At 31.4% G+C, this 26,117-nt stretch overlaps 1 protein-coding gene across 1 annotated transcript; it reads right to left on the bottom strand.

The window, feature by feature from the left end:
• Window positions 1-6,853: 6,853 nt before the first annotated feature.
• On the bottom strand, window positions 6,854-25,320 carry ppk17 (amiloride-sensitive sodium channel pickpocket 17). The gene is made up of 10 exons (XM_085944746.1): window positions 25,278-25,320; window positions 22,696-22,893; window positions 20,901-21,032; window positions 17,773-17,920; window positions 16,088-16,288; window positions 15,197-15,339; window positions 14,389-14,516; window positions 13,567-13,723; window positions 9,863-9,958; window positions 6,854-7,344 (listed from the first exon to the last, which is right to left on the bottom strand). Exons 2-10 carry the CDS (start codon window positions 22,855-22,857, stop codon window positions 7,072-7,074), a joined length of 1,440 nt encoding a protein of 479 aa, XP_085800872.1. The 5' UTR covers window positions 22,858-22,893; window positions 25,278-25,320; the 3' UTR covers window positions 6,854-7,071.
• Between the last annotated feature and the right edge of the window lie 797 nt (window positions 25,321-26,117).

Below are 26,117 nucleotides of genomic sequence, written 5' to 3' on the forward strand. Positions count from 1 at the left end.
AATCAGAGATCGTCAGATGAGACGGTGGCCAATAATTGTAGACAGATAATTCGGCATCGTGTGACGAACATGGTGCCACTTCTTATTCGACTTTGAACCGACGGTTATGCAAGTTATTATATTATCAACATTTTTTTTTTGAGAATAACAAATATGAATATTTAGCCGGAAATTGCCATATGAAATTGTAAATATTTAATTTAGTTTCTTAATAATGTCAAATCTTTTCAGATTATATTTTTGCATAAATTTCTTGAAAGAGATTTAATGTATGTATTTAGATATTATACTGTAAGAATCCAGTAAGTGTTCTTAAATTCGAACATCTATTAAATTTATTGACTTATTAATTTTGGCATATTATTCCAAAAAAGTTAACAAAACTAAAAAATCAGTTTTCGAATAATCTTTACAGTGCTTTGAAAATGTTTATTTAAATGAATATATTTTTTAATATTTTTAGACAATTATCACGTCCCATTAGGTTTCGTGCCACAAGTTGCAGATGTACTCATATAGCTGTATAATAATTGTTACAACACTTATAATTTTCATACGGACACAACTGTTTTCTTTTACCAATAATCTATCTAAAAAGACAATGAAATTCTTTATCTAGCTGTTAAGAATTACAAGATATGATCGTGAAGACCTAAATCTCGAACATTCTCGAATAACTTTCGAAGAGGTCTGCAAAATAATGTGAGAAGCGGTCCAGATCACATATTAGTCTGGCCACCACCCCAAACAAAAGAACCATGATCTAGCGATGTCGAGGGACAACACAAATATGGACCCTCCAAACCAACCCGCCACGCACTACATTCGGTCTTAATCGAGGGTATCATGAGGCCCTACGTTTGATGTGAAGTATTAGCAGTTGTTTACGCCTGAGAATGTGTCATGAGATAGAGATATGAGATACCCAAGATTGAGGTCGCCACACTCTCAATTGAGCTTTGACTGAGTTTAATGAAAAAAGTAATTTAATTAAAAGTGCCATTGGAGGGAAAGACAAGGAGAATAAACAAAAATAAATGAATTTAATGATATTAGGTTTATAAAATAACAACAAAATAAAGCTGAAATAATATGGACAAACAAAACTATGTAAAGCGGTCACATCCGCAATAAGACGCCGCAAATTTTTTAAATGCAATATAATTCGCATCTGTGGTCATTTGTGACATCGGTGAAATCGCATCTTAAAATTACATAATGTTTAGTCAACTACAGTTTTGATAAAAAAATATTATCGACAACGACAAACATATAAATTGCACCCATTCCATCGAATGCAATTATACGAAAAATAATGGTGAATCCAGGGATCATTATTATCACAACCTAGGGCAGGTCCCACCCTCATCCAATAACTTCATCCATCTCCTCCTATCCAGGTGTCCGCGCTGGCCGCTCTAGCAGTCTATTTTGATACCGTCTAACCGATTCAATCACCGGTAAATTCAGAGATGGATTCATTTAATATTTTCGTTATCTTCTCACTTCTCAACATGATCAACAACCTTATAATAATATAATCCTCGTACCAGTAACCCAACATAACATGATATCACATGCTGGGTCTAAGATCTGTTATAGATTTAAATTAGGTAACAGGTAGATACGAAAAATAACAGGAAAGCGTTTTTTAAATTATTCAAGAAAAATATTTTGTTTTCATCACACTTGTACCCGAGGGTCTAGGATGATTTGGCGCCGGGACAACTGGGCACCACGCAATCGAATGAAATTCGAAAATAAATCAACGGCCGTGAATTATAATATGTAGGTACTTTAAAATTTATAAATAATATTAAAATTAAGATTTAAATTATTATATTACTATTTAATACTTGGTGATAATTTTTAAATATGCAAACGTAAATAATGATTTAATTCTATATATTTAAGTTCCGACGAGAAGAGTGCTCTTTTACTGTTTTATAAAGCCATAGGCATGATAATTCTCAATCCGCAATAAAAACACATTACGTTAACCATGTTATTTAAAAATGGTAATTAATTATTAATAAAAAGGTCCACAGTCAATGGGTTAAATAGCATGCTAATTATATCTAATGGCCACCTGATGGGCAACGCACCAGTTGCATTGGACGCAGTGAATGGGGAGCAAAATGAATTTGAAATACTAAGTAGTAGATAAAAACTGATTCAAATTTCTCGTCTACTTTTTGCATAAAATCGTAATGAGCGTCTATTTATTTCATTCGACAGTGCGGCGCCCAATTTTCTTGGCGCCCAGTTATCCCTTCCCGTTCCGATTCGATATAGATTGCATTCGGGATTTAATTAAAATGTGTGTGTTTTTAATAGGTATATATACTGATAACTAAATAAATAAAACTTATCAGAACGATTTAAATAAACAGTATTATTTTAGTAGTCAGACTGTTTTCGATTATATAATATGTTTTCCTTATTTTGAACATTATTAGAATATAATTTTTCTGAATGTTTTAAATTATTATTCACGTATATTTATTTGTTTAATTGCAAAGGTTACCGATTAATTAAAAGATAAAATTATTAAGCATGTCAATAAATTCAAATTATTTGTTTGATAATTCACTGTTTCATCTTATATAATATTATTTAATATGGTAACGTATTCCAGCTTTAAAATGATCTTATTTCGGGAACAGAATGATTCCATGACATAATATGTGTATTTTTTTTATAATACTGATCAAATTAACTGAAATACCCATATTTGATGGAGTATTTATTTTCATATAGTACAGTTTCCACCATTTCAAGCAATCGAAGTTCTAACTATAATTTAATTATGAATCATAATACCGTTAGAACATTAATTTCCCGATTTTTTTTTAAATTAGCAATCTGACATTTAGTAGGTATCCATTGTTCCCTGGTTACTCATTCTCTCAAAAAGTCTGCTTTTGAGATGTTACAGTCGATATGGTCTTTCGAGCGTTGATTTAAATTATGGAGCATTATATTGCTGGTGTGTGGAATCAGAGGAGTGATTCTGTAGTCTTCGCATTTTTTGTTGAACCTTTCCATATTTTCCAAAGAATTTGGACTGTAGATAGAATAAGTCTTATACACATTTCGTATTAGGAATTTTGAAGGTGGTTCCATTTTCAAATCGAAAGATTGTCTGGTTGTATTGGAAACAAATTCATTATTTTCTTCTATTGGCAGCCCCAAAAACTAAATGTCGACTCACGCTAATGCATTTCTCGGTATTTTACGTGAGTATTATTATCTTAAAAACAATAGTCAATTGGTTGCTTACATAAAATTGATAAAAGAGTATCTTTCCATATAGATAATTATATATTATCACCCTTCTGAGTACATATTCCTTCAATCTATCAGACGCAAAAAAAGTTTAGGTAGCATTTCTTTAAACTAGCCCTATTACTACTGCACTTATTTTATTACATGTGTAATTAATAGACAATAAATAACACGCCATTAATACATAGTATTTTTTATTTATAATATATGAAATTATTTAACAATTAGGTGACCTAATAAATAAATATATAGGGTCATCTAATTAGGTACTAAATTATTAAATAATATTAGATAGTTCAAACAATATCCACTGTTTTGGCATGTTATTTAGATAACAAATTATCTCTTAATTACTCCACGCGCTTTCAAGATGTACATATCATGACCCCATATTTTTATAAACACACAATTTTTTTTACAATTTAATCATAACTACATATTATAAATACAATATAAACAACATCTGTATTTGGTATAAGTATTAATTTCGTTTAAATTATGTAAGTATACATTTATTATGAATACATATCATCACATTTCTTTAGCCGTGGTCGATTCACTTCTAGATTTTGGTCTCTTCTAGCTCCTTTCATTCTTATCAGTCCCCTGTTATTCGCTGACACGTACATCCGCCGAACGTATGACTACACTTACCCATTTGCTAATCGATATTATATTCATCTCATTGCCATTTTCTTAACTTGGCGTACTCTTGTCTCTTGATATTTCATCATTATGCCCAACTGGCACACTATGCACCTTTCCATGTCACGTTGCGCTACTCGCAGTTTTTGGGTGAATCTTAAGGGTCTATATTGCTCATCCTTCTTGAGTACTGGTATAAAATATTCGTTGAAGACTTTGCGCTTTACTTTACTGTAGAGCAGTGATGCACAACCCGCGCCCTGTGGGCCGAATGCGGCCCAAAATCGGTATCCTATATGTAACTATTAAATTAAAAATAATTTAAATGAACCTATGACTAGTGTAGTATAATATACCAATATAAATCATTATTTTTCAACACTTGCACCCACTGCGGCTCTTCTGTCAAATAGGTTGTCTACCACTGCTGTAGAGTGTAGAGCACGGAACTTATTAATTGTTCTGTGGTGTAGAGTATACAGTAGGTATATAATAATGACCACTTACTATGTACAATAATATATTGCTCTTATTTTACGTAATTTTATTAGAAACAGGTTGAGTAGGTACACAACTAAAATATCATTTACTGCAGTTCCTAAGTATATAAATGGAAATATTGAACATGTCAATAAAAGAACTATTCAAAAGAGAATAAATCACTGGTAGGTATTGAAGATTGAATTTGATAGAAATTGTCTTTAAAAAATCAACTTGAAAAGAGTCAAAAACAATTATTGTCTGTTTAGTGTGGACACTAAACTGGATCATGCTCGATAGCTTGGGATAATCGATTCGAATTTACAGTTTTAAACATAACCAATAGATAAAAAATCGGTGTGTGTACTTATGTACGCACGTTAGAAGTTATACTTCTTTGGAGTAACAAAACAAAAACAAAACTTGTGATAAAATAGACTCTTTGAGTAGCTCTTAAATATCTTGTTAAAGTACACACTCAAGAAAAAGGACCGCTTATTGGAACGCCGTTGGTTTATGTCTATACACTTTAACTACTTACTAAATTATATTATGGTTTCTCGTTGTTTTTATTTTTAAAGTACCAAACTGTCACTCTGATGTTTGATCGTTTGTTTACGTAAGGAATTGCAAATGGCCGACAATAATAAATTCGCTGCCTAGACAACGGAAAAATTCTAAACTATAATATTATACTGTGTAATCGTCACGATTGCAGTATCATACTGTGGCGTAAAGGTAGTGCATTCGGCTGATAACCGAACAATCGGTGGTTTAAATCCAATCGAGAGCATTTTTTTTCGTATGAAAAAATAAATTATGTGTTACATGTCACACGCCAATAATACACTCTGATCTGATTTCTCAAACATACCAAAAGAAGTATAACTTCAAAAATATTCAATATGTACCTATACTGAATAGTAGGAGCTGATAGAATATTTGGTGAGTCCTCACCAGTGTGGCCACCTCTCGTAGATATTATAGTCGTTTGAAAAGAATAATGCTAGATTTCCTTTAAATGCTGTCAATAATCAAATTAGTTTAGACAGGCCTTTATCAGGCAGTGCATTGATAGTGACAAGAGAGTGTCCCAGATCTTCCGACTATACTGTTGTTGCGAACGTCAAATTACTAACAGCATGTCGATTTTCACTTTAACTGTGTCAAAAAATTCTAGATATTTTAACGCCATACGCCAGATGCGTATTTTTCAAGCTAGGTAATGATTCATAAACGTTAAGTTGGCAACGCTACCTACAGCATACATTTTCACACCTGTTCAATTAACAGAATATAAATTAAATTGTCTCGATGTTCGTACGAATAGCATTAAGATATTACGCTATTTTGAGACAGGTGTTTCAATCTAGTTAATGAAAGCTCTTCCTACCTACTCCTTATTTAAGATGTTTATTAAAACAAATATATCAATTTATCCAACTATCAAATTGAGTTACAACCTTACTGCTCTAGTAATTGTATTTATAAACAGCTATTGCTATTGCTTGAAGACATTTGCATAGTCTTAAGTAATTGTTTTATTTATTTTGATTATCGAGGAATAAGTACAGAACTGAAGCTATGAATTTCGTCTAAAATATTTCTACGTTATTACAATTTATATTGTCTTACCTTACCTCTCTCTGACTATCTAAAATGAACGATATACAGTAAACAGTGAGGAAAAATTGGTTTTTTTTATTTAAAATATAAGGTAACCCTCTTTGGAAAATCCATAAATCACTGGCACTTCAATCCAGGGGTTCCGGATTTGATTCTCGGTTAATTCAAAATACATATATGACTTAAAATTATTTTATTGTGCTAACTGCTGTCAACTCATGGTGGAAATGCGTATTATTAATTTAATAAAACGCAATTTTTTATAGTGCTTATTCTACTTGTATTAATTATATTTGGACCGATTTCATCCGCTTTACGACACGTTTGACTGACGTTGCTAAGTGTGCACCATGTATGTCGAATCTTACCTCCATCCCTTGCCACGTATGTAATAATTCATTAAATCTAACAAGAATCTGAATGTAGAAAATATAGCTTATATATTTTGAGAGAACAAAAAGAGACAATCATTCATCTTTATAATAATATGTACATATTATTATTGTGTTTTTTTTTAAATATACGATTAATAATTTGTTTTCGATAATACTACAATAGACATAACAAATCTGTAGGTAGATAGATACTCTGATTGTTTACTAAATGAATGTTGAGGAAAACTCGTAAATAATTCACTTCGTCAACATTAAAAAAACAAAAAAACCAGTTTAATATCACCTAAATTATAATATATAGATTAATTACATCATTAATCAACAAAATAAAATATATTATGTTGTTGTAGACTACACGTCATCGTTTAAAATGTATGTTTTGATTATGAGTTGATAATAAGTAATAACACAAGGATTTTAAATATTTGGAATATTTATGTTATTTATTGGCGACGCTTGTGATTTCACTGGTTACAATCCACAGTAATGAGACAAAGTATATAACAACAAATTAAATAAACTGTGAATGTTTTACATGTATTTTATTCGGTTGTTTATTAATACGTATTGACAATAATTACATATTATATTCTTCAATGTTTCAATAGGTACAATACATTCAAATAGTCATTGAGGTTTAAATATAATACTGCCTTTCATCGTATGCTGCATCGAATTTATCATATTCAAATATTATCTGCTTCTTATCATTAACATCGCTCTTCTCGGTGTTATTATTTGTGATGCTGTCTCCACCGCCACCCCGTCTACTCGCTTGGACGCCATTGTCCCTAGTATCATTTTCAGAGGCTTTTTGGGGCTTCGACGGTACAAACGGTTGAATAAAACTTTCAAATAGTTCTTCCAGTAGAGAGATCACGCCAAGCACCGATAAACCTAATAGGAAACCCTGCAATAATTATTAAAGAACATAAATGTAATACCAACTTAATATGCCATAGGGCAGCGGTTTCCAACCTGGGAGGCGCGATCTATTGCCAGGGGAGGCGCCAAAATTTTTGAATAAATTATTTTTTATACCATAATATCTACAAATAAATAAAAGTTCATATCTTAACGTAACAGTGAAAATTCAGTGCATGAATGTTTATTTTAATATATAATACATATATTTAAATCCTATTAAAAAAATATTTGGAGCGGAGAAATTTAAAAATGGCGCTTTTGCAAACGCTCTGTTTCGGTAATGCACAAAACGACCGCTGGTTGCATGAAAACAATAACCTCAAATTTAAATGTCACTCGTAGCTAAAGTGTCAACTGAAGCGTGTAGGCAGGGTGTGATATTTTTTTAAAATTGTTTTTGACGTGATTTCTTTAATATAATATAACAATAATACATGTCTCCACTTTTAAATGATTTCTACGCCAGATATATTGAAGCAAACAAAAATCTATTTCCTGAGTTCTTGGTTAGTTTGCTAATGCATTTTTCATATAATTTTATAAATAGTAAAAAAAGTCGCCTGCGGCGCTGCTTTGTTTCAGGGCTATTAAATATTTTTAATATATGGGTGAAAAATCCTGGCCTGTGGGCCCTATTCACTATGTGGAGCTCATGATAGAATCCATTAATTTTTGTCAATGAACGATGATGAATTTGGTTGACTTCTTTTAAAATTGATTGTGGTAATAAACAAGCTCATTCGTCGCATGAAAAAAAAAAAATTAAAAAATGAATTTGATATAAGTAAGTAGTAAAAACTTGTGTGTTAAAAAAGTGTCTGTATTATTTAATGAAATAAAGGGGGGGAGGCGCCAAGATTGGATTTTTTTAAAGGGAGGCGTAGTAACATAAAGGTTGGAGACCACTGCCATAGGGTGAAGGTAGACTGTTGTTCAGACATAAATAGTGCACATTAAATTTTGTCAGTCATACTTGTTTTAATTTAACTAAGAATACAATTTTATTTGTAGATGGTGTTGGTTATTTTTTTAATTCAATTAAACCCTTCCTATACCAAAATATAATAGTTTAGGTATGTTATGAGCGATCTAATAAAAATAGTGCCCACTTCAGTCATAATAAAATTATTTGTTTTTGTTGAATTAAGAATACTTATTATTACGGATGGAGTTGGTTAGTTTTTTTTAAATTCATTAAGCCCTGCATTAAGCTAAACCAAATCATAATCGATAAATTATATTTATAAATTTTAATAATATTAATATATTTTAATGGAAAATTTTTAATTTATTATTAGTCAACACGTACATTATACATTATTGTAAATTAATTATTATCAAGCATTTCATAATATTATACATTCGGTATTTTTCCGTTGTGCGTTTACAATTGACTCGTAATTTGGGGGAATGCAACATTTTGTGTTTTATTTGTGTGCATAATACAATATCTAGTATGTAATTTATTACGTATGATTTCAAATAATTGTATCGCAAAGTATATCCTTTACGATTTATTAATATGAAGGGTATCGGGAGAAAACAATGATAGTCACATTTTTTTGTGTTTTCAGTTAAATATGCAATGTACTTAGCCAAATATGTATATTTCCATTGTGTTCCATGTGAATGTTGATAAAAAATTACCAGTATGGGAGAAAACAATAAATGTCTTACCCATTTTTATTAAGAAAATTAATTTATAAGTAGGTATACAAAAATGTATTTTTACAACGTTTTTCTTAGCTCGTATTCTTATTTTTCCGGTGGTTCTTTGTCCGGTACAAATCTTGCAATCGATTTTTAACTAACTTCCCGACTAGCTAGATATTTGAAACTTTTAGAATATATCAGAACACGGTGCCAATGCATTTTTTTAATACGTTTAGCCATCTTTAAGTAGAATTGAATTCATTTTCAGTTAATTCTGTTTTGTATGAAAAGTTATTTCGACACCATTATTGGTTGCTAAGGGTCTAGGGTCCTAGCAATTAAATTATTAATATATACGTGCGTTACTATGGAAATCAATATGACATGTCAAAATGACATTTCAGTATTATTTCTATCAAGTACAAATTTTTTCGATCGTTTAAGCTAGTCAAGTCAAGTTTATATTATGATTCAACAGAAAATTTAAAAACGTTGTACATAAAAAGTTATTTTTATCTTGTAATTATTTGTTATTCTGTTTAATAAACCTAACCATGACATAAAAATGATTCATTTGAATAATAAAATTCCCATTTTTTTTTTATTCAGTTTTAAACTTTAAAATTCAATTATTACATCTGTGGATAATAACTCTTTTCTCCCGATACCCTTCATATGTGATATGTAAAATCTGAGAAATGATGGGTTATCATAATGACATGTATGTACATCTTTCCTATAATTCTACAGATTTTTTAGACTTAGCTTCCAAACAAATATAATTAACTTACAAAATAAAATATAATTCGGTGTAACTTTGTACCTATTAAAAAAATACTTTGTCTTACCAAACTTCCTCCAAAATCTGCGATAAACAATGACCAGTCATAACCATGTGTTTCTTCATATACAGATACAGTTTTACTATTAAAGTAAATATACATCTGAAAAATTTAAATGTTTTATCAGAAGAAAAGTTACGTAAGTACTTATTACTTATATTAATTATTTATTATCAATATCTTCAAACGTTTCAAACACATTTTCCTAAGTATACCGGAACAAAAATAACCAGATATATTTTTGTTCTTAACAGTAAGTAGTACGTACAATATAATAAGTAAATAGGGAATTATATTATATCGGTCTGCCTAGCACTGGCTTCTCATAAGGTAGCCCTGAGTACGATTTCGATTAAGCTCAGCGTAGGTCAAAATGGAGATTTTATTCTATTTCTATTTTCAAAGCATGATCCTGGACATACCTTAAACGTTGTAGATAATCTATTTATATAATTTTGAAGCCTTATTATCCTTTATATTTATTTTAAACATTTGAAGACTGCATAAATTATTTTTATTACATAAAATAGTATTCTTTTAAACCTCTCGCTCTAATGTTTTAGAATATAGTCATATTTCAGTACATAAATGTGCAGTGGTGTTAAGATTTTTTACATTTATTAATTTTTAAACGCATTTATAAAACCATCAGTATAATTTATGTCGACATTATTATAGTGAAATATTTACGATAAAAAATTATATTGATAATCTCTGTGATCCAAAATTTGACAAAAATTAGGCATTTTATTATTCAAAAAATTGGCAATATTAACACATTTGAAGATAATTCTAAAGATACTAATTATAAGCTATGTTTTTGACCATTCAAGTGTGATAAACATCCTACGAAGAATGATTGCTTTATAATAATTATTGACCTAAGAATAAGGTAGTGTTTTTTTGAAATACGCCATTTCTTTTGGCATTACCCAGTGGTTAAGCTACAACATACGGCCGTAGCCATAAATTGACAAACTATAATTGAAGTAGGGAGTAAAATGATGTTAACGCGCGTGTTTGAACATGTACCGTTTTAAAAAAATCAGTTAAGTACATGTTAATACAAAGGATAATAAGGCTTCAAAATAATATAAATAGATTATCTACAACGTTTAAGGTATGTCCAGGATCATGCTTAATATAAAATAGAAAAAAAGCTCAATTTTGACCCACGCTGAGTACGTCCGCCCTTAAGTCACAATCATAGATAACTTGATTTTTACTGTTTTTGAGATAGCTATTGAATATGAATCTACATTTCCTTCTCTACGAAATGATAAAACTACGTATGTCAGAAGTTGGGAACTGTATTAATTTTGTGTTTGAAAATATTAGATAGCTTTAAAACCATATGCAACATAAAACATAATGCATTAAATAAATACAATAAAATATCGACAGTATTTTTTCATTTCATTGTTACCAATTACACACAGCACAATTTTCCATTTTTATTTTAAATAATATTATAGCCTAGATTTATGTTAATCTTCAAATTTCATTTTACCAACAATCACCAAATCAGAGTTATCTAGTTATAGTATTGAGGTGACGATGTAATATTATATTATGTGATTTTTTCAAAACCTGGACGTTTTTATGATGTTTGCACTCCAACTTCTAAATTAGTTATGTATTAACTTTTGATATTTACTACAATAATTTTGATTCAATGTGCTCCTCTTCTTTATGCACATGGGATCGCCCACTCTAAACTGAAAGTAATTTTAATTCACTTGAGTGCATGGTGACCTCAGTCTTAGATAACTGCTCCTGATTGATTCTAAGTTCTAAAAATACTGATTTCACACATTTAAACGTAGAGTCCCGTGATACACCTGATTAAGACCGGGGATGATTTGATGGGGTCATTAACTTCAAAGCAATGTCTACGGTTTTACTACTACGACAGTACTGGCATATAGCCTCAATGGCCTGCTGTAGTGTTAAAAAGATAATATATTATTAAGTTATATGAAAATTCCATATCTCTAGGTATGTTTTACAATAATAAATTAATACTGATAAAAAATAATGAGCCTAGTTTATTACATTTTAGAAGTACAGAAAAAAAACGTAGGTATTTTTAATTGGGCAGCACTTTTTTATCATAACGTGATCAAAATTACTCAAAAAGTTAAATGATAATCAATTCTTCCAATCAATTATAAGAACACGTCATTTTTATATTTGAATCAATGCTTAAAGAACTAATTAGTCAATAAATTTTAATTATCATATAATATGCCTAAAGATGAAAGTGAACGCTATTTTTTTTAGTGTCAACGTAATTCCAAAACTTTAGCCCGGTCACAGTTACAAACTCGGCTGCTACACAACACGATGAGTTTGACAATGTAACTAGGGATTGAAGTACCGGTATTTAATTATTTATCGATACCGAAATACCGGTTTTAAAAATGCAAAATACCGGTATTTTTGGTATTATTCGAAAATGAGTTTAATGTTATTTTCATTATTTACTCCTATATTGTACCTATATTAAATTTGTATTAATTTTATGCTGCTTAAATGCAAATATAAATGTACTAAAACCAATAAAAGTTTATCTCCTCGATATTCTATAATCGATACTCTAATCTCTCAATATGCTATTACCGAACTGTAAGCATCTATAAAACTATTATGAGAGTATTTTTGGTTTTCTTTCACGGTCCGATTAAAAATATAAACGATTCGTCCGATTTTTGAAAATTAGAATTTCCGTTTATACGCATCTGTTCAATATGTTTTCTTCATGTCTTACTCTATGAAACATTTTTATTTAATGTTTTCTATTATGCGTTATAGATAATTTAAGCCAGAAATCTGCTAAATACATAAAAAAATGTTTAAACATTAAAAAAAACGAGTTTTACAGAAAACGATTCTTGAAAACGATACAATCAAATGTCGATAAAAAAAATATTGGCCGATAGAAATGAACATATTTTTCTAATTTAAAAGTTCAATATTATGAAATAAAGAAACTAACTTTTAAATCTTGCAGTTATTCTTGCCATACAAAAAACTTGTTTACCACAAATATTTAATCGTTGACTTTCACGCACGTTGACGCATCATATCTATTGTTGCATATTCAGTGTTAATACTACAATGAGCACAATAATTCTAAGATAACAAACAATATCCCCCAAATATACTTACACAATTGTCGCAATTAGTTAACATATTTCGAAAAAGAAAATATCCAACGTTGCTAGTACACCCAATAAACGTTGAATTTGAAAGAAATTTTCATGTACCCGGACTTCAAGTAATTAATTAAAATTAGTACCTAGTTCTAAATTATTTTGATCTAAACATATTTATAAAGATCAACATAATAAATTTAGTTATTTAGGTACTTTAGGTCGCGATAAAATAGTGTTTTAAATAGATTTTAATAGTTATATTTAATGATAGGTACTTTTTTTCTATAATAAATTTTTACGAATACCGGTATTAATACCGGTATTCAATAATAAATACCGGTATTGATATATTCATTTGGTATTGCAATCCCTAGATGTAACACTTTTATGTAACAGGCTTCACAATTGCATCTGTCACACTGCTTAGAAAGCTCTGATAAAAAAACATATAATTTTCGAATTGAAAATCAGTATACAAGTAAAATATTAAGCAACACGTATCGGTTATAATTTAATATAATATATTACAAATCGAATCGAATGTTTGTTTACCAGAGTCTGATAGTTTTCTTTTCCATCTTCCTTGGATTGTTGATCGTCGTCGGAATCCCAAATTGTTAGAGATTTTCTATCCACCACATAAGCGCTATAGAGGGACGATCTACATCTCCGTGGACATAGACAATTAGTGTCCGTTTTACTAGTTAACCTGTTAATCACAATAATAAATGAAACAACAGAAACAACATATTCACAAACCTTACAGAACTTACGTGTCAAAAAAAACGTATTTTTTAAATATATTTTTAGTAACAGCTAATATTGCTAAAACTGATGATATAATAAATTAGGAAAAGCATTGTCATAATATCATAAATACGTGGTAATGTATTTTGTATTATTGTTCTACCTCCCCCGATAAATTTTATTTATTTATAGTGACCTTTATAAATTAAAAATTCAAGATGTCCATAACCTTAATACTTTGGACGCTGAAGACGCACTTAAAAAATCATTATCTAGTCAGCAGCGTAATAGTTCCTATTAAAATATAAATAATGCGGTAAGTATCGTGGTTTACGGTTTTAATGCGTACCTACTTACAAACAACAATAATATTTAACTTTGATTAAATACATTAAATATCTCCAATCTACATGATCATGTTAAAATTCAAATGTATTTATTTTAAGAATTTCGTAACCACAGAGAAGCTTTTCTTTCACTGTTTATTTATCTCTAAAAGATTATTCTTTGGTTTATTCTACTATTATAGAGTAATTAACTTGTTGTTTTTATTATTAATAATCTGTACTCAATATGTTTTTTTAAATAAATAAATAAATTTGTTTAAGACGGGAATTAATCAAGTACCCAATATACTGCACGATGAGATTTTTCATTTCCGTGTAGTTTTTGCAAAATGGCATATTCGATTCGATCCATGGCCCAGAGCATCCCACATCCTTTTCTACGTCTTTCCAGCTGCAGTTCTGAATACACTAAAATTTACAAAATATATGTTGTATTAATTCATTTTTTTTTCAATATTAAACACACTATTTAAGCCAATTTGACTGTATTACCTCTCCACCCACGAATTCTTTATGTACCCGGAGCACATTTAAACATCAGTATCAAATCAATTCCCAGTGGAGTAACACCAATCAAATAAATTCAACCATAAACCGAATACACACCATAAGGACAAGGTGACCTGCTGCGTGAATAATCTAACCTAACCTGACTTAACTCAACCCCAACAATAAAGAGTGACCCAGGGTCCCAATAGAGTGCTTCAGAAGTTCATCAGTCCCACCCTGAAAAGATTAGTGCCTGAAAAATATCCTTCCATCCACTCTTCTCCATAAAATCTCGACCCCAACCAAATACAGTCCACTCAAAAATATCGCCCAACACTAATCTCTTAATATAAGTTTAATCATCACTGTTATAAACAAGAATGATAATATATGGCACCATGTAGAAAATAACTATAATTATTATCGATCCACATATAAGTATTGCAAGGACAGGATTTGAAGTTATAATTTTAATCCGAAATATAAATGCTGTTTTTATTAAATTGGTTTTACAGCCCCCCACGTGGGGTCTATGCGTACCTACAATCATAAAAACAAGCACAAAAACGATATATTATGTAATTGTTTTCCACACTTACTTGAGAAAAGCTATAATCATTTCCTTCAAAACATTGTTTGGGTCCGCCTTTGAGCATATTTATTTGCTGGACTCCCAATTTTATATCCAACTCTTCACCAACATTCACGTATAAATACTCCATCAACCTGGCCGCGGTATGCTCTGTAAATGTGGTTTCCAAGGATTAATATATCTGTGTATCTTACTGTAGATGAGTGCGTCTATAATAAGATGACTCATTCATATTACAACACTGATGTTGTTTATAACTATATGTTTTAAACTTCAGTCATTTCTTAGCTCAAAAACTTTGCTGTTTAGTTATCTCCGACCCCATTTTGCAACCATATCGTAAGCGCACATTAGCCTGTAAAGTGTAAAACTTCGACTAGCGGAATTTGTTACACGATTTCTTTTTACAAAGTGAGCAGCCCAACCATAGCGACCAGTTTGTAACTACACGCTGCAGGCGGCATCCCCTATCAATCTTCATAGCGTACGTTAATAAGGCTCTATGAGTTTGGTCTTGTTACCCGTTCAACATATATGGATAGCGGAGAAATACACATCCTCAGGGAATGTCTTAAAATATATACGGAAAGTGAGTTAGCTTCTCATGTCGCTTTAACCAACTGTTGGTTTCATCAGACCGTTCGACCTGGTCTAGACAAATTTTGTTGAATTAAGAAAAATTACAGCATCATACTGTCATTGTGAAGATCTTTTTACTTAGATTGTTCGGCATTTTTGTGTTAGCTTTTATTATTTACTACATTTAACAAAAAAAATCCTCTATTTGCTGCTCTTTCCTTTGGAAAATTTGTATTTAAATTCATGTAAATTCAATAAAAATATACTTAAGTGCATGGTAACCTCGGTCATGGGTAACTGCTATACATATATTATTTACCAACAAACGGCTCTTCCACTTGGTGTATATAAACGTGATACCCTGGCGGAATGGTGCTGGAGGTGTGATCGATATCCAATATAGAATGGTTGAGGAGTATGGAGTATCCTGTTTCCTTGAGGGCTGTTGGCATTGCCACTTTTGGATACATCGTCTGACACCTGCCAGATTTAAAGTGGAGACTGTTCCTTATACGAATATCTGATAACAAAAAAAAAATGATTTAAAATTTATTATTTACTTGTCATACTTTAATTTTTTTCTAAATAATTTACTTTTTGCGTATGCCATTAGTTGCTAGAAATAGATCATCATTATGACCCAGAAGGTGCCAGTTTATCTTTGGGGTTTTACAGTATTTGAGACTATTTTCAAATATTAATAAAAATGTATTTTTTTAATAAAAATATGTTTTCTTTAAACTACCATTATATTATGATCACTAATAAATAATATGAAAGCGAAAATTTTCCAAGCTAAAAAGAAAATATTACGTATTTACTCACTGAAGCATAAATGATTATGAGAGATCAGCGATTGAAATGAAAAATTTTACAAACCGGAGCGCTCAATAATTTTCCGAAAATATTATTAACATAGTTATCAATGTTATGTATATTTTATAAAAATCGATTCTGTTATATAACCTATCTACTTAGCTCAGATGGGCAAATTATTTTTTCCGGTGCGCTCCGGTCTTTTCGAACTCTGTAAGAAATGAGGACTTTTCTTTGCTCAAATAGAATAAAATGAAGATTGTGGCTTTTATAATAAATTCTGAATTTATCAAAAACGTTTTAACACCACATACCAACTTCCCAAATTTGAAGTCTCTGGGTACACGCGAAATCTATACTGGCAGTTTAAAGACATATTCCATCTATTGTTGTTTTTATTTAATAAAACGCAATTTTTTATAGTACTTATTCCACTTTAATTAATATATTAGGACCGGTTTCGTCCGCCTTAGTGGGACATTTTCAACTATTCCATCTATATCACAATTATCACCAAACCTAGCCAAAAATGCGTAGATGACAATTTGCAAGATTAAAAGATACCAATTTGAAGTATGTATTAGATTGGCATTCCATACACACGATAGGTGCGGCGCATGGCTTATATTCTAAAATGAAAAGCTTTTTTCTCATGTTTATCGTTATTAAATTTATAATTTCCACAACTCTAAAACGAAACCACTTCATCACCATTTATATATAAAATCCATAAATCGTTGAAAAACGCGTTTAAAACCTTATTGGAATTTAATAATATGTTGTTTGTGTTTTCCCTTTTACCGCAAGTCTCTCCTCAAAGGTGACCGTACGCCACTGGTCGACATTATTATTTTTTTATCGTGTCCGATCCTAATATGATTATATGGGCCTCCACAGAGTGGAGATTTGTATTAACAGACATTTGTTTTTACGAGAAATGGATGTTAGTCACTTGCTCAACCTATTAAGTCCACACTCTGACTCCAAACACACATTGAAAAGCAATATTTATATTTGACAAACCCAGGATTCCAACCTGAGACTCACCGTGGACGTATACTGTACATCGTGTATTTACATATGTTTTTCGTTAACTACCTTACTGACAAACAAGTATAACTTTATCATAAAATAATTATTGGTGGTATATACAACCTTTATGCTATGACTACAATTATTAAGACTTACTTTCTGATGATGAATTGAGACCAAATGCAATGAAATTGTCTTTCACACCGTAAGTAGCTTCGTTCCAGAATTTGCTGAGCTCTACTCTATCGAACGGGAAGTATTTCCACTCTGACGTATACCGAGGGTGCCCATAAAGACCATATTTCTAGGATAGATAAGAATATTGAATCATATAAATTATTATGTTATTATTAGTACACTTAATCATACAGTATGCTTCGATACCCCGCATACCTTTGTATAAATATAACTTAAAAATAAAAAATAAAATATTGTTGTTTAATACAGGTTGAGAAATCTCTTATGTAAATTGAACTATAGATAGCCCCTATCAGTTATGTAAGTGGGTTTTGATAACAGTTCTTGCCTCTCCGCAACTCTTCGAAGAGTTAACGGCCCACATGGTCAGCGTACGTCAAAATGGAGCTTTTATGCTATTTTCAAAACATTCCTTAAACGTTGTAAATAATCTATACCTAACCGCATTTTTTTTTAAAACGGCACATGTTCAAACACGCGCGTTACCATGATCTTATTCCCTACTTCATTTATCGTTTGTCCATTTATGGCTATGGTCGTATGTTGTAGCTTAGCTACTGGGAAATGCCAATAGAAATGGCGTATTTAAAAAAAATACTACCTTATTCTTAGGTCAATAATTATTATAAAGCAAACATTATTCGTAAAATGTTTATCACATTTGAATAGTGAAAGACATAGCTTATAATCAGTATCTTTAAATGTGTAAATCTTGCCCATTTTTTGAATTATAAAATGCCTAATTCTTGTCAAATTTGGGATCACAGAGATTATCAATATAATTTTTTATTGTAAATATTTCACTATAATAATGTCGACATAAATTTTACTAATGGTTTTATAAATGCTTTTAAAAATTAATAAATATATAAATTCTTAACACCACTTCACGTGGACGTACTGAAATATGACTATATTATTATTCTAAAACATTGGAGCGAGAGGTTTAAAAGAATACTATTTTATGTAATAAAAATACTTTATGCAGTCATCAAATGTTTAAAATAAATATATAGGATAATAAGGCTTCAAAATTATGTAAATAAGATGTCTACAACGTTTAAGGAATGTCCAGGATCATGCTTTGAAAATAGCATAAAAGCTTCATTTCGACGTACGCTGAGCATGTCTCCCCTTAAGACAGAAAGCGAAAGTACATTTTTAAGGTATTTTAGTTCGTACGTTTATTAAGATAAGACTAAACAGTTTACATGTCGATGACCGCTATAAGGGATTTCTCTGACTGATGAAAAAAAGAAAGACGGTTCAACTTGTACAAACCAAATAGATTAAATATATACCATGACTTCGGGGAGAAAAGGACGGATTGATATAGCAAAAATAGAAGACTGTTGCATCTCTGAACTCACGAAAGATACCCTTTGTCACAAACACATTAAAACTTAAATTTTCCAGTAGCAATCACGCACACAGAAAAATGTTATGGGTAGTCGAAAAAAATGGCCAAAATAATAATATTAACATGATCAGGTATACGAGGGTAGCCGTTTATATTTCGGGAACAACAAACAAAAACGATTTTTTTATCAATGAAATCAGTTTTATTGTTTTTCAAAATATTCTCCACGACAATTTATACACTTTTCCATGCGTTTGAACCAATCTGGAAAGCATTTTTGCCACTTTGCAGAAGGTAACTCCAAAACATGGTTTTTGAATGCATCAACCGCCTCTTCAGGTGTAGAAAATCGTTGACCACGCAATTTATCTTTGGCTGTCGGGAATAAAAAGAAATTATTTGGTGCCAACTTGGGTCTGTATGGCGGATGACCTATCAATTTGATGTTTTGAGTGCTCAAATAGGCGCTTGTTTGAGCCGATGTGTGAGAGCTCGCATTGTCTTGATAAAGGATGATTTGACGCCGACAGTTGATTTTCCTCATTTCACCAAAATTTCTGGAAAACAAATGGTTGTGTTCCATTTAGAATTGACTGTTCTATGATTCTCTAAAGGTACAGTTGCGACATGGCCCGTTTTTCTGAATAAACAGGCGACCATTTGCTTCGACGTGCTTCGAGCGCGAGCAACTTTTGTTGGCTTAAACTCATTTTGGAAGACCCATACGGTCGACTGCTGTTTACTTTCGGGTTCATACGCATAGATCTAAGATTCATCACCTATAACAATTTTATTAACGATTTTTGAAGCACCTCGATCGTATTTTTTGAGCATTTCATTCCACCAATCGACACGCGCCTCTTTTTGTGCGATTTTCAAATTATGCGGGATCCAACGCGAACATAGCTTCCTTATATCTAAATATTCATGCAAGATCATATACACGCTAGTGTTACTAATGCCCAAAAATGCCTCATTCTCACGGTGTGTCACATGACGATTTTGCATTATCAGTTCACGCACAGCATCGATGTTTTCTAGAGAAACAACTGATTTTGGACGACCTTCGCGCAGCTCGTCTGTGAGTGAACGACAGCCACGATAAAATTCGCTAAATCAGCGATATACCATAGTTTTTGATGGTGCTTTATTTCCATATAAAGCATTAAGTTCAGCAATGCACTGTTCCCGTGTTAATCTACGTCGAAAGTTGTTAAAAATAATCGCAAGAAAATTTTCATGATTTAATTCCATTTTTTGGCCGAGATAAATTTTTCAAATGAATTAAAAAAAAAACAAAAAGCGTCCGTTTGTTAAAACGTTCTGAGTACTTTTGCCGTTAAAAATGTCAAACTTTAAAATACAGAAGTCAAATTGCACCTAGCAACACCAGTGTTGCAAATTCCCGAACTATAAACGGCAACCTATGTATCTCGATAGTTTACAATAACTATATATCGTCTTTGTTCTGGCAGAACACACTAACTGGAGAATACTAGTTTTGAGTAATTTGACTTTGAAGTTGTTAAAATGTTTGAAATGGTCTATCATGTGAGTTTATTAAGTAATCGTTAAAAGGATGACTTTAAAATATAGACTGTTTATTTATTAAGAAGGTTTCCAGACGGTAAGGTTTGAAATAAGGAACATTTTGGTATAACTAACTCAATATGTCATTTTTTCGAATTAGTGTCTTCTGCCAGAGCAGTGACGATATTATTTCTACCTGAAGAATATCCGGTTTGTATGGTGGATCTCTACAAATCGTCACAGCTGGATATTCAATTGTTTCGTTGAAATCGAAATGTGTGTACGTTGTGATCGGTGGATTTCTAATTTTCTTCACAAATTCGACAATCTGCAACATTAAATCGATAATATAATATATATAACGATTTGTATATAATGTTATACTTATATTATTATAGCCTACGCACACAAATATCACAAATTAAATACAGTGAATACCTTTCGAATTTATAGGAAAAGCGCTTCTATAGAATTTGGTAAAAGGGCTTCGTGTCCAGTCGCATTGATTATATGAAAGTAATGATGAAATTTCTTTTGCAGCAAAGTCAAATGTTTTTGAGACGGATCCAAAATTAAAATTGCTTGTTTTCAATGGTGGTCTGGTAGGTCCTTTGGTACATTTGTAGAGATCCTTGTCTTAAGCCTCAATTACATTGAGCTTCTTTACGTGCTGTTTATTGGCGAATTTACAATCTACCTGTAAAGTCGCCCAGTGTAACCATCGAATAAGCTAATAAGTAGGTTGTAAACACTCTACCGAGAAAAGTTGAAAGCCTGTCAACTTTACACGCTACACGCCGGCGTGTGGGCCTACTGCGTCTGCGCAGTAGAGCGCAGTACCAACCTCCCTGTAAAAAAACGAACTACGTTCCGTCAAAATAGTCGCTGGCTTATGGCTTCTCAGCGAATGGAAAGTTTTGTGTGTAATCATCAAATCGCAGTAGCTGAATCGCCCGCTTTTAAATTCGCCAATAAACAGCTTGTAAAGAAGCTCAATGTAATTGAGGCTTTAGCTCCTGCCAAAGTTCGAGTTTATTTTTAATCCTTCTAATTTATCAGAGCACGTCAATATATTTTCATTCTGACCTTGCATTGTTTTATTAAGTTCATGCAGGTGCTCAAATATATTTCCAGCCATGTACGCAAATTTGGCTATTGCACCGCGGCACACCTAGCATCATCTCGCGGCACACCGGTTGCGGAGTACTGCTCTACTGAGTAAGGCGCTTCATCTGGGGACTCCGTGGTCAACGCGGTGAGGTCACAATAATATTTATGTGATTTTCTCAAAGGGTGTGTGTTTGTTTTTCGTTCACTTATATTACTAACTATTTATACAACTATTTCACTACACCACTTGACTGACATTGAGCCATATGGCTTGTTATAGTGTTAAATTATATTTCAATGATCTAATGTCTAACGACGAAAATGACTTTTTGATGGACTAAAAACAACAAAAATACTGCCCATCGACTGCGAAACTCCCATATCTGTAGTTATTTTATCAAAAATGATACAGCCATTTTAGTAATTTCCCGTATCTGAACATTGCAGAAATAAACCTATAATAAATAGTCCGTATCTTGCCTCTATGCTGTCAAGCATGTTGCATGACGCGTGTTGAATTCAGCTTCAAAATGTCATTTTCGAATTATTTAAAAGGTAAAACAATAAGTACTATAACAAATTTGGGTGTATATCTTTATATATATTATGTCACATTTTATTGGATGTTATCATTATATTAGGCATTATGTGGTTTGCTATACCACTTTTTACGTTACGGGTTATTAGCATAATATGTAGTTACAACATGTGTGAATTATTAACGGTCATATGGGATATTAAATATTTAGTTTTTTTGGCTTTTGTAAAACAACGGCACAATTTGTAAAAAGTTACTTAGGGGATATTGACATTAAACCATCGTTATATCTGTTTATAAATAATTAAAACTAAGTTAATTTAATTTTTCAATATTTGTTTACCTGATAAGCAACCACAAAAGTGCAGGTTAATAAAACTGCGGATCGTAAAATTTGCTTGGGTCCCCTCAAGCACGAGGAACACTTTTCTTTAAAACTGAGTTTCTTATAAATCTTCTCTTCATTGACTTTCTTTGGTGCCATCGTCTCCAAAATTCCGATCATCTTACCAATAAGATTTTAAGTTTCCGACATCGTTACCTACAATTTGAAAGCCTTAGGTTATACACAGTATATATTATTACATTTTATTAATTATTAAAGATTTTCTAAACAAAACCATGACTTATTACTTTAGGCTGAAAATAAAGAATTTTATAAAATATCTTTGGTAGACAAGTAGTATTTATATAGTTATGTACTGATATCTACATCATCCTACGATTCAGATACGTGTACACCGGGCTTAACCGGCATTATTTCCCAGATGTTTCAGGTATCTGTCAGTAAAATCGTCCACCTACAATATAAATAGGGCGCACTAAACCTTTCCAGTCATACATATTAGTTTTCATTGAACTAAGAATACAAATTCCAGATGGTGCTGGTAAGTTTTTAAAAATCATTAAATTAAATTTTTAACAAACTTGTCCTTGCTTTTTCATTCAAGGTGGTTGAGACGGTTAATTACATTGATGTGCAGTTAATTCTGTTCCTCAATCTATGTCTTTAATTTTTTTATGACCCGAATTAAATATTTTGTGTAGTCTTCTTGTATCGTTTTGTTGTTTAGTATTTCGTAAGATTTTTGGAGGCCAATTTCATGGTTATGCTGTCTACGCAAAGTTCTGTCTCCGTTCTGTGTTCCATCGCTCCTTTTCTAGTATTGGGCAGTCGTTGATGACATGCCACAGTTTGAGATATGTAACCGTCACTTGCACAACTTACAGTCATTGTCCCTCAATTTAAATCTTTTTAGATAGACTCGCAATCCTCCGAGGCCTGTTAGTATATGTGTGAGTTCGTGTGATGTTTTTATGTTCCTGGCAAGAAGAGACTATGTTTGGAGTAATTGACGTTATTGATCCTGTGGCGGATGCTGTGTATGTATATGTTTCTATTCAAACGGTAATTAACAAAATTGATATAAATCCCCGACGTATTTTTATTGGTTAATTTATTCGTAATTAACAATGGCAAAATGGTATTTAGTAATATTATCATGTACGTTTTTGAGGTATTTCCGAATTATGTTTACCTACACAATGTTTTATTTACTCACCTGCTCGTAAAATATCCATATTGAATATTTTCATAACGAAGTTCCACAAAGAACACGAAATTTTCAGTAACTCAATAATTTAAATAACTATCAATATATTAATATTATAATACACGTTATATTATAATTATTACTTTCTGCCAATCGAACCTTCAGAGATCGTCTTTCGCGAAACACTAAAGGAAAATTACAGAATATACCGGCTTTATCTAGGCTTTCCGCAATAATATGATATATAATATTATATATGGCAATGTCAGGTGAATTTATTACATATGTAATGAATTTGGCGGTATCCTACTTTATAAATTGAAATATAACTCAATAACGATTATAAACAATTATCTCACCCATATTTCAAATAGTATGTCATTTAATCCAAACTGTTATAAAACCACCATATTCTAATTAATTGATATAAGCTTTGTCCTGCGTATTATTCCATTTTCCATTTGAATTGTTTTTGGAGACCCGGGTTCTGCCTTTTTACCACGTTTTTATTAGCTCGTTTTGTCCTGTAGAGATTTTTTCTTGTTTGTCCAAGATTTTTACCTAACTTCCCGAGTAGCTAGATGTTTGAAACTTTTAGAATACATCAGAACACGACGACAATGCATTCTTTTAATACTTTTGGCCATCTTTAAGCAGAATTATATTCATTTTCAGTTAATTCTGTGTGGTATGTTCCGGAAAAAATCATTAAAAGTAATATTTATTACTCACTAGTATTGGTTGCTAAGTGGGTCCTAGCAACTAAATTATTAATATATACGTGCGTTACTATGGAAATCAATATGAAATGTTACAATGACATTTTTGTATTCTATAATATTTATTCAGTATTTCTATTGTAGAATTGTCAAGTGTATATGATTCAACAGAAAATTTAAAAACGTGGTATATAAAAAGTTTTTTTTATCTTGTAATTATTTAGTCTTCAGTCACCATGTTTATTACAGTCACAATCATTATTGTTTATGGTAAATATTAGCATTATTATAATTATACACTATGAAGAGGCACAAGTTTTTGTATAGCGATGGGATGTGATGTTTATGAATACAGATTTTTGATTACGCTTTGGCTGGTGAAATGAACCATAACGGAAAACCAAATAGTATCATTATGACGTATATTCTTGTGTGAAGTAAGTGTGCCACGTCTTACAGACTAAAAAAGTATAATAAAAAAAAAGTTACTGCTTTTATGGTAAAGAAATATGTATAATGATCGTGAAAAGACATTATTATTTTAAGGAGGGAATTGCCAAGGTATCGGATAATCTGAAAGGTTTTTTTACATGAAATTAATAAATTGTAGTAAGAATGCCAAAATATCATAAAATATTTATTTTTTGACTTACATAACAGGCGCTACAGTTCATTTTGTCATGTGGCCGTCTACACCAGTGATATTCAAACTGTGCACCACGGTATTTTTTTAAATGTCTCGAATTCTCCAAAAGTACCTACGCGTCTAGATATCTTCATCTCGAGATACATCGATAATCAGTAGGCCACGCTCAGCATCTCTGCAAAACTCTCTTGATGTCGTCCCATCTCCTCTTGGGTTGGCACAGCTCCCGAGTAACCACAGGATTTCCTTCAACGCCAACTATATACAGGCCGTGGGCCTGAATATAGTAATGTTAGTTATTGATTATCTCCAAATGCAATGCGGTAATCTCTAATAAATGAAGATTTTGAATTGCATAATATTATTATTTCGTTAAAATTATTATCATGTATTTCAATATGCAACAATCATCATTTTACGTATTAGTAATAACTGCCACTACCATCGAAATTTACAAATTCCTGTGACGGCCTGACATACCTACATTGTATCTGACAACGGATCCAAAAAGCTCCGTCAGCAAAAGTTATCTAGGGGTGAAATTTTAACCTTTTTTGATAGGTAGTGAAAATTTTATAGACGAAACCAATAATGTTATTAGTTGTATTTTCATCTTGCTCTCGTCTCGTAAAGTTGCAAATTGTCATTTACGTTCTTTTGACTGGACAACTTCGATATCGTGTTTGATAACAGTAACAAATTATTGTAAATGTGACAAGAAAATTTCTTTTAACCGTTATACTCGTATCATAACATAAATAACAAAAAGAGTTTTATTATTGAAATGGTTATCGTGATAACCGACAAACTATAATGAATGATACTGATACTGTCACAGACGGACAAG

The sequence above is a fragment of the Rhyacophila brunnea genome, unplaced genomic scaffold, assembly GCF_057557595.1.
Source record: "Rhyacophila brunnea isolate RB1 unplaced genomic scaffold, BYU_Rbru_1.0 scaffold_17, whole genome shotgun sequence".
Taxonomy (NCBI): Eukaryota; Metazoa; Arthropoda; class Insecta; order Trichoptera; family Rhyacophilidae; genus Rhyacophila; species Rhyacophila brunnea.

Bases quoted from the DNA above. Each gene is read 5' to 3' on its own strand.
- ppk17 (XM_085944746.1), bottom strand. From the start codon at position 22,857: ATGATCGGAATTTTGGAGACGATGGCACCAAAGAAAGTCAATGAAGAG. The intron at 16,289-17,772 runs GTAAGTCTTAAT...TTTTGTTATCAG, and splicing joins TCTCAATTCATCATCAGAAA to ATATTCGTATAAGGAACAGT. The intron at 9,959-13,566 runs GTAAACAAACAT...TAAATTTTTCAG, and splicing joins AAGAAAACTATCAGACTCTG to ATGTATATTTACTTTAATAG.